The sequence below is a fragment of the Nansenia antarctica genome, assembly GCF_963989245.1.
Source record: "Nansenia antarctica genome assembly, chromosome: 3".
Taxonomy (NCBI): Eukaryota; Metazoa; Chordata; class Actinopteri; order Argentiniformes; family Microstomatidae; genus Nansenia; species Nansenia antarctica.
The window spans coordinates 42,847,629-42,856,912 of record NC_137688.1 but is presented as its reverse complement, the minus strand read 5'-3'; the positions used below and the strand labels follow the sequence as shown (position 1 = coordinate 42,856,912).

The 9,284-nt window shown below is 43.1% G+C and overlaps 1 protein-coding gene across 2 annotated transcripts; it reads left to right on the top strand.

Moving 5' to 3' along the window:
- Window positions 1–1,770: 1,770 nt before the first annotated feature.
- Window positions 1,771–9,065, top strand: LOC308152348 (poly(rC)-binding protein 3; the record flags this gene model as incomplete). 2 transcript variants are annotated; one of them, XM_080525312.1, is made up of 12 exons in its annotated part: window positions 1,771–1,848; window positions 2,113–2,136; window positions 2,252–2,284; window positions 2,391–2,507; window positions 2,735–2,866; window positions 3,229–3,357; window positions 4,358–4,432; window positions 6,246–6,287; window positions 7,265–7,343; window positions 8,031–8,083; window positions 8,260–8,429; window positions 9,011–9,065. In XM_080525312.1, the coding sequence occupies 12 exons, from the start codon at window positions 1,771–1,773 to the stop codon at window positions 9,063–9,065; spliced, it is 987 nt and encodes a 328-aa protein (XP_080381438.1). The 2 variants fall into 2 exon arrangements, with proteins under 2 accessions (XP_080381438.1, XP_080381437.1); XM_080525311.1 differs by having other exon boundaries at window positions 4,358–4,501; window positions 7,268–7,343.
- Between the last annotated feature and the right edge of the window lie 219 nt (window positions 9,066–9,284).

Below are 9,284 nucleotides of genomic sequence, written 5' to 3'. Positions count from 1 at the left end.
GTACCAAACAACGAAAATTATATAGTCACATGCTCTCATGCTCATTACAGATTAAATATTTCACAACCAAGTGTTGACTGATGCTACAGTATGATGACTTTTTTGCTAGGGCTTAATATGTCAAATTGCATTTTTTCCAAGTGGTGATCTGTATCATTGCCAAATCTATTTGTAATTGAATCTTCAGCTCATCTTGATGGCAGAAAATATATCTCCAGTGACATGTTAGCATTAAAACCATCAGTTTAAGAGTGCATCAAAGATCCAATCCATTTCAGAGGCAAATCCATCACTATGTCTGCACTGTACATGACCAAAACCTTACCTAAATGTTGATTTTGCTTGCGTAGACAGTAGTATGGTGGCATCCACTCCCAGACCTGGGCTTTTTTTTTTTTTTTTTACTTGAGGTGTGGTTGATTAAGGATTGCATACAGTGTTTGGACTTCTAAGATTATTTCAGTGCTTCCATCGTGCCTGACAAGGAAATTAAGCACACCTCATTTTCAGTTTATGAAATATGTAAATATTAAAATATGCATATTCAATATTAAAATATGCATATAGCCCAGGTCTGTTCAATCTGGTTCAACAATGGCCTCCACAATTCCTCAAGCAAACCCCTGACTCCAGCAATAGTGCAAGCCAGCTACCCCAGCACCACATAGTCCCTCTTCTGCACTCACTCTTAGTGGGTTTATTTCTGTCCCCTGGCCCTGGTGCAGACCTGCACCGCTGGCCTGGGTCTTAAACCGGATTAAGGCTTTTTATGTAATCTGGTTTCCGCTGGGAGATTGGAGAGACAGCTGGCTGCAGAATCCCGTCCCTTATCTCTGGGACCTCCCACGGCCTCTCTGCCTCCCTGATACCAACTAACCTATGGGCTCTGATCGGACCATCCTCCCTCTTTAACAAACCAACCAACCACCAAAGTCTATGCCTCTCAACTTCCTTCCCTTTCACCTCTGTCTGTCTGTCTGTTTGTCTCTCTCAACACATTTGAGTGTCACGGTCACAGACTGTCAGAGACTGACCAAGACTGACCCTGAGTCTACAAAATAATTATTCTCTCTCTCTCTCTCTCTCTCTCTCTCTCTCTCTCTCTCTCTCTCTCTCTCTCTCTCTCTCTCTCTCTCTCTCTCTCTCTCTCTCTCTCTCTCTCTCTCTCTCTCTCTCTCTCTCTCTATCTATCCACCCACCCCTATCCTGGGCTTATTTATACATATATTTTTGCCATGCAGTCTCTATATGTATATTGAATGCCCTTTGGTAAATCATAACTTGTGTAAAACTGAGCCTTTCTATTTTCTACCTATCAGTTTGCTAGCATTGGGTTTCAAGTGTGATCCAAGCAGGGATGTGTTGGATTAGTGCTCCCCCTTGTGTTCGACTGTAGTAGGTATTCTATATTCTGTATTATTATTACATCATTGTGGTCGGAGACAGAGCAGAATTTGGCTGTGATCATTTGACAATGAATTTGGCTCTACACTCTTTCCTGAGGTATGCTCTCACATTCGGGGCTATGTGGAATGTTCTCCAAATCTCTTATTCCTATTCAACCCTTTCAGATGAACACATATGTCTGGGTAGTAGGGGCTGTTAAGTGCCTGATGATTTTATTTCTAGTGGGCCTAACCTTTTGTGGTTGTGTCTTATCTCCTTTTGTCTCGCAGTTGACTGGTTGGCTGGCTGTTCCATCACACTCTCATTGGCCCCGGGACTCCTCTTTTATGTGATCACATCCCTTCCTTCACATCCAATCCCAATATGGAACCCACCACCAAGGTCCAATCAGAAGGCGGGCTTAACGTCACCCTCACCATCAGGCTCCTGATGCATGGAAAGGTATGGAGAGCTCTGTTCCAATTCTCTTATAATACTCTCATGTAGCTTCCTCTCCTTATCTCTTTTCCTTCATTCATTACTACTGATAGGCAATATTACTAGATACTGTGGGTTGCCACCATACTGTAATCACATACAAGTATCTTCAGATCAGTGGAAAAGGACATGGACAGGTCGCTTTAAAAGGCTATTAATTGTGAACTAGTAATTCTTAATGTAATTCTTGTTGATGCTTATCAAGGTTGAATTTGTGTGTCTTTGCAGGAGGTTGGAAGCATCATTGGAAAGGTAACTATCATGTTTCTAAACACATGAAACTCATGTCAAGATGACAAACTGTATTCATAAGAGTACTTGTCTTCTAATTTCTAACTTGACAGCTAACTGTTGTCTTTCTTTTCAGAAAGGAGAGACGGTGAAGAAAATGCGTGAGGAGGTAAGTGTTGGCCCACTGATTTATATACTTTCTTACTGTAGAAGGTGAATAGTACACCAGGAAAGACTTTACTACACAGATTAACCTACTCCTGTTTGATACACAGAGCGGCGCACGCATCAACATCTCTGAGGGAAACTGCCCAGAACGGATAGTCACCATCACCGGACCCACAGATGCCATCTTCAAGGCCTTTGCCATGATAGCCTACAAGTTTGAAGAGGTACAGTGTCATGCTGGATGTCCTTTTGATTTACATTGTACTATTTAAGCAGCATTGTATTTACATTGAATGTTAAATTAAATGGCAATTACATAGGCCTGACTATTACCTAATGATTACCACATTGGGGTTAGTTTCCCAGACACATAGGACTTTCAAGGCTCTCTATTGATAATGGTTTTAGAAATAAGAAATGTTCATCAACATATTGCTCTATGTCCTCCCAGGATATAATCAACTCAATGAGCAACAGTCCAGCCACCAGTAAACCCCCTGTCACCCTGCGTCTCGTAGTCCCAGCCAGCCAGTGTGGCTCCCTCATCGGCAAAGGAGGCTCCAAGATCAAGGAAATGAGAGAGGTAAATGTCACCTACTGAAATGTTGCATTCAATTATAATTAGTAATAGTGGTTATCACAATATTCTGTAATTGCACAGGATCAAAGTGTAAAGGAGTGTAAAGAAAATGTGACATTGTGAAAATGTGAAAATACCAATAAAGATGACTTCGTATATAATATATAAGAAAGGGAAATACATTCATGCATTAATGTTCCTTATCAACAACAACAATGCGTTTCTCGTATTCTAAATGTCACAGAAAAATGCCCAGATAATTATAATTATATCGCCTTGAGGCAGACCTGGCCTCCTAATGCAGAACGATCTTGTAGATTGATAAGCTGTATTACTGTGTTCATTAGCTGCATTCATTCTTCCAGTCCACAGGAGCTCAGGTCCAGGTAGCAGGGGACATGCTACCCAACTCCACGGAACGAGCTGTGACAATCTCTGGTGCCCCAGAAGCCATCATCCAGTGTGTCAAACAGATATGTGTGGTGATGCTCGAGGTAGAGTATGGATTGATAGACAAGGGTTATGAGTTTATTGATTCTTTTTACATGGAATTCAGAGCTACACCCGTGGATCCGAAGCCAGGGCCAGGGCCAGAGGACATAGAAGCAGGGAACTAATGTAACAACCCAAAACACATACACATAGTCCTTATCAATCAGCTAAAACATGGGATGGGATAATGATCATGCATAATTGAGACAAATGTATATATGACACAGTCTGGTGAATAGGTCTGCATGTCCACAAGGTCCGTTTTTTTGTATTACGAAAGTTGAAGTGTTGAAGAGCCCATTCGATATAACAAACAACAGTTTTAGGATCACTAAATACTGTACTTATAATTTGTGAATTGGATTCACTGTATCGTCTGCCGTAGGCTACTGGGTAAGTGATGCATGGCTTGTAAACTAGCTTAAGTTTTATGGCATGTTCAAAGCAAGGACTGTGCGATCAACTAATTATGTGTAGTTATGTGTTTTTAGCATGTTGATGTTCTATCAGCATGTTGTGATGTGTTAAACATGCAGTTAGATGTCCATAGCTATGTTTCTTCTTAGCTGCTAGCTTCTTCAACTATTTTCAATGTATGACACAAAGCTTACAATCTGCACTTTCATAAAAATGGGGGAAAAAAAGAAAAATGACCTTGCCCTACTTGAGGACTTTTTCACCAGACCTTGTCACATATTATGACAATAACTGTCTGGGCTCAAATGCAATGAAACAGCCAACAGGTCAACGTGCCCTAAATGTACACAGCACTTTATTATCTGTTGTCACAGCAGCATGTATCCACAGTACACAACACTTTTTTGATGTAGTGAGTGTCACGGTCTTCTCCCAAGACACTGTCCCTACGTCTATAAAATATCTCTCCCCCCCCCTCTCTCTCTCTTTAACTCACTCACTCTTTCTCTCGTTCAGTCTCTCTCTACCCCTCCCCACTGGTCTAATGCTCTTTCTACCTCTCCCACCTCTTCCCCCTTTCCTCAGTCCCCACCGAAAGGTGCCACTATCCCCTACCGCCCCAAGCCTGCCTCCACCCCCGTCATTTTTTCAGGTGGCCAGGTAAGAGCCGACCCGCTGGGGGCCTCCACCGCCAACCTCAGCCTCTTGCTGCAGCACCAGCCACTGCCTGTTAGTCACCAGGTTTACTCACCTCCTCACCACCTCACCTCACCACTAGCATGCAACCATCACTGTCACTACCACCAACTTCCACCCTCAGCTGGGCTGAACACCATTTCAGCGGCCAGTCAACCTGTATTAGGATTTGATTTGAACAGATAGTTTTAATTAGTTAGTTACTGAGTTGACTGGTCTATAAATGGAATTTAGCCCAATTATGACCATTGTGGCCCTGTGAATACACATCAATTAGGTCCAATCCAGTTTCTCTGACAGGGGGCCTTCTCTCTCTTCCGAACTTTGCATTTACCCCAACCCCTCACCCTTACCACTCCCTACCTGGTTGTTCTCTTGTCAGTGTAGTTAACTTGGACCCAATTGATGTGAGGGGTGAAAAACTTGAGAAGGAGTCAGGTAAATTATTTGGGAGCTTCTATTACAATGAACAAAGCTAGTTGATATTGTAATCCAAATGCAGCCAAGCTGTAATCAGCTTGAAAAACGGCCTTATCTTAACTTTGGTTTATGTTGGCACCTCAAAAAAGTCATTTTGTGCAAGCTCTCATTTATTACCTAGCTCCCTCCAAACTGATATCATATCCCTGAAATGTTCTTTTCATTCATATTCTGTACATTATGTAAAACGATTCTACATTTTAAAAACATTCAGCTAATATCTCATTACCTACCTGTATTGTGACTTACATAGTTATCTATTGCTCCCTGCAATAGAGGTTGACGAAATGTTACATACTCCATGTTAAAAACTTGGGATATTATATCTGACCTGTCACTCACAGAACATTTTCACCAGCAATGTGCATTTTATTTTGGCATGCATCTAACTTGAACAGTGACGTGCGGTGAGGTCAATGGTTGAGGAGGCACTGGCTATCAGAGCCAGATTCCACTATTCATACTCATTCAACACAAATGAAAATATATATATTGCATCGTCGTACCTTTACTTGTAAATGAAATAAATATCATAGAAAACATATCTATGTTCTCGCTACAGTGCTATGACTAGCTATGCGTTGACAGCCAGGACGAGTTGCACCACTCCATTTGAAACAAGTGTTATTTTCTGTCCCTTCGTTTCAAGTAGGTCCTTAAGCTCAGGCATTGGTTTTCTATTGTTTATCACTCCCTGTTTTGACAAAGTCCAATTTTGAGACATTTCTAAGGTTAGATATTAGATATAACGCTTTCCATTTTTGCAACGCTGGAGGTCTTTTGCTAGAGTTAGCTAACATGGAGGGACAGCCAGCGTCAATTACGTGGGCTCAATACACGCCCCTCAGTGAAGCAGACGTGATAGCTGCCGCCCCTGCTTAATGCTTATTCATTGCAGTTTGTAACAGGCACGTGCTTATTGCCCGCGCTCCATACAGTTTCTGAGGAGGGGTTGCACAATCAGGTGATGCTGAGCTTGTCGCTGCAATTTCTTTTTTTACCATTTTGACTATAAAAACATATTGGAATCATACAGAAATTACATTTATCATTTGTGGAAAAATCCTTTTTTTCCCCTTTTAAAAAAAAAAACTTTTTGTAACAGCGTCCAGTATAACTGGAGAGGCTCTCACTCTCCTGCCTCCCCTGACCGCACGTCCCTGAACTTGAGTGCCTATCTATAAGAATACTGAACAACCTCACTAATGGCTCTGAGTATAGTCAATAATTAGTATAATACCAGTATTTCAACTGAAGATCCTAATCAAGCCTTCTTCTTTCTCTCCTCTCCTTCCAGGCTTACACCATTCAGGGACAGTACGCCATTCCACACCCAGATGTGAGTGTCTATTCAACGATGCAGGCGTTTTTCTATTTGCTTCTCTCCATTCTTCTTTCTTTCTTTCTCTCTCTCTCTCTCTCTCTCTCTCTCTCTCTCTCTCTCTCTCTCTCTCTTTGTCTCTCTCCCTCTCACTCTTTCACACTATCTTTCCTTTCCTATTAATATTAACCAATAATATTAATACAACATTTCTGAAAGTAATTTCTGTTACTTTCAAATCTGAAATTACTCTCAACACCTGCCCACCATTTGAGCCCAACTTCATAGGACTTGGCCTGTGCAATCACATATTGGATAAAAACACTTGCACAGTCATGTACCATATCCCCAAAATAGAGTAATATTTACAGGTAGGACTTCAGATTGTTCAAAAGCGGCAGTAATGTAGCCAAATTACTATTAGCCCGGGTCTCCTATAGGCCTCAAGTCTGTGTTAGCCCACTGAGCTAACTGCCTAAGACACTCAGATTCAAACTGAGTCTGTCACATGTAGATTTGATCTGGCACATCTACATCAATCAACAACATCATAAACATAATTTCACGTATTGGCAGCACATTAAAACAGCACCACCGTTGCACAGAGACTCACCAGTTCTTCACAGTCTCAGGCCAAGTCCTTTATGAGTTTCCTTTTTCTTTCTCTCTGTCTCTCTCTCTCCTCCTCCACCTCTGTGTCACAGCTTATCCTCAAGTCCTCTCTCTATTCTCGTAGCGATTCTTGGTGAAAGACCTGTGTGCGTGTGTGTGTGCATGCGTGTGTGTCTGTGTCAGGGGAGACTGGTGGAGGTAGAAATCTGAGGACATGCTCATTGTAATTAAATAATAGTTTCATACCATTCCTCATTACATTCGATGCTTTACAATGAGCCCCTCCTTTGATTTCTACCCCCACCAGCCTCCCCTGGTGTGTGTGTGTGTGTGTGTGTTTAATGATGACCTCATAGTTCTGCTGTCCCTCCTACCCCCCTCAGCAGTTGACCAAGCTCCACCAGTTGGCTATGCAGCAAACCCCCTTTACCCCCCTCGGACAGACCACCCCTGCCTTCCCCGGTACGTACCCACCTACACAAGAACCCTCTACCAATCTCCTTCTCTTGTTTACCTGTAGAGACACACACTCTTCCTCTTTCTCTCTCTCTTTTTCTTGCTTTCTCTTTCTCTGTTTCTTCTCCTGTCGTTCTTTGTGGTGCGCTTCCAATGACATGGCCCCCTGGTGGTTGCTCTTGTTAAGGTTGACGGGAGGATATTTGTCTTCATTTTCTTCTCCCTCTTTTTTTTATTTGGAATTTGCGTCAATTTGCGTTTCGTATGGTGAACGACGGTAGAGTCCTGAATATTTTGATTAATAACCCCCTTCTGAGTTTTAGCTGGTCAGTGGATGTATCTCCCCAGGTTTGAGTCTGAACCAAATGGAGAGGCCTAAGCCTACTCTGCCAAGGCCCGCGCAGCTGTAGGCAGGGCCTGGAGTATTTCCTGACTATGTGACTTTGATTGGGAAAACTGTCGTTCGTCACCAAAGCTAACAGTCACAGCGTACAATTAGCTGCCTCCCATGTCCAACTCTATTTTATTCCGTTTCTCTCTCTCTCTCTCTCTCTCTCTCTCTCTCTCTCTCTCTCTCTCTCTCTCTCTCTCTCTCTGTCTCTCTGTCTCTGTCTCTGTCTCTGTCTCTGTCTCTGTCTCTGTCTCTCTCTCTCTCTCTCTCTCTGTTTTTTCCCCTCATTCTCTCTACAGCAGGTCTGGATGCCAGTAACCAGGCCAGTACTCATGAACTCACCATTCCCAATGATGTGAGTATGGGGACAATAGAATATCTAATTTTCTCCTGTCTTCTGTGTAATGCTTATATTACTACATGTAACAATTGTCCAATTGTCCTATAGTCTGTGTGTCTACAGAATGTATGAGAATTATGTCCAGACCACCTTATTTCCCTGTTTTAAGTCCCACTTCCATTTCTTCCCAGCTAATAGGCTGCATAATCGGGCGCCAGGGAACCAAAATCAACGAGATCCGTCAGATGTCTGGGGCGCAGATCAAAATTGCTAACGCCATGGAGGGGTCATCAGAGCGCCAGATAACCATCACAGGAACCCCCGCCAACATCAGCCTGGCTCAGTACCTCATCAATGCAAGGTCTGAGTCCATTCACTGTCTCCTATGGATGTCCTGTTTCTACATTCAGCGGACTTGTGCAGAATTTGAAATTGACCCTGCATATCTGGAGCAATCCGATAGGTGTGAGCAATGTGCAATGTGGTGAAAAATAAATTTTGCGTAACTGAACCATATTGCATATATCCAATCTGTGGAATTGTCCAGGTAGGGGACTGGGACCATTTGGAACCCTAACCCTAACCCTAACCCTAACCCATTTAGCATTGGAGTTGTCTTGTGGGTCCCCACCCGCAAGGTCCTAGAGTGCTGTGTGAGACTGTCTGTCTTGCATATCAAAGTTGTGACATTAACACACACCCACACCCACACCCACACACACACACACACACACACACACACACACACACACACACACACACACACACACAGACAGACAAACACACACCACACACTCCACACACGCAACCACGCACAGAGAATAAGAGCAAGAAAAAGCAACTCACTGTTTCCTCCCAGAATCCTCAGTTTGTTATTATTGTCTGGTCTTCAGATCATCTTTTTGTCAGGAAGTTAATCTTTCCCGTCATCCCCTCTGGCAGGTTCAGAGACGTGGCGGCCATGTGGAATGACCCATCCTCCATGACAACTTCCTGAGATCCCAGTCTGGCCTCGTCGCACGGATCCCTCTAACTTCTGACCACTGCAGACAAGTATACCTACTGCCCCGATGAAGCCCTCTGGACACTGGATCTGGCTCTCAGAAACCCTTGACCCCCCCTTGAACGCCCTCCAATAGGGGAGTCATAGCTTTCAGAGGGCCAAAAAAATATGTCTTTGTTGATTTAGATCTTTTCTAGAGAGAAGTGTTAAAGC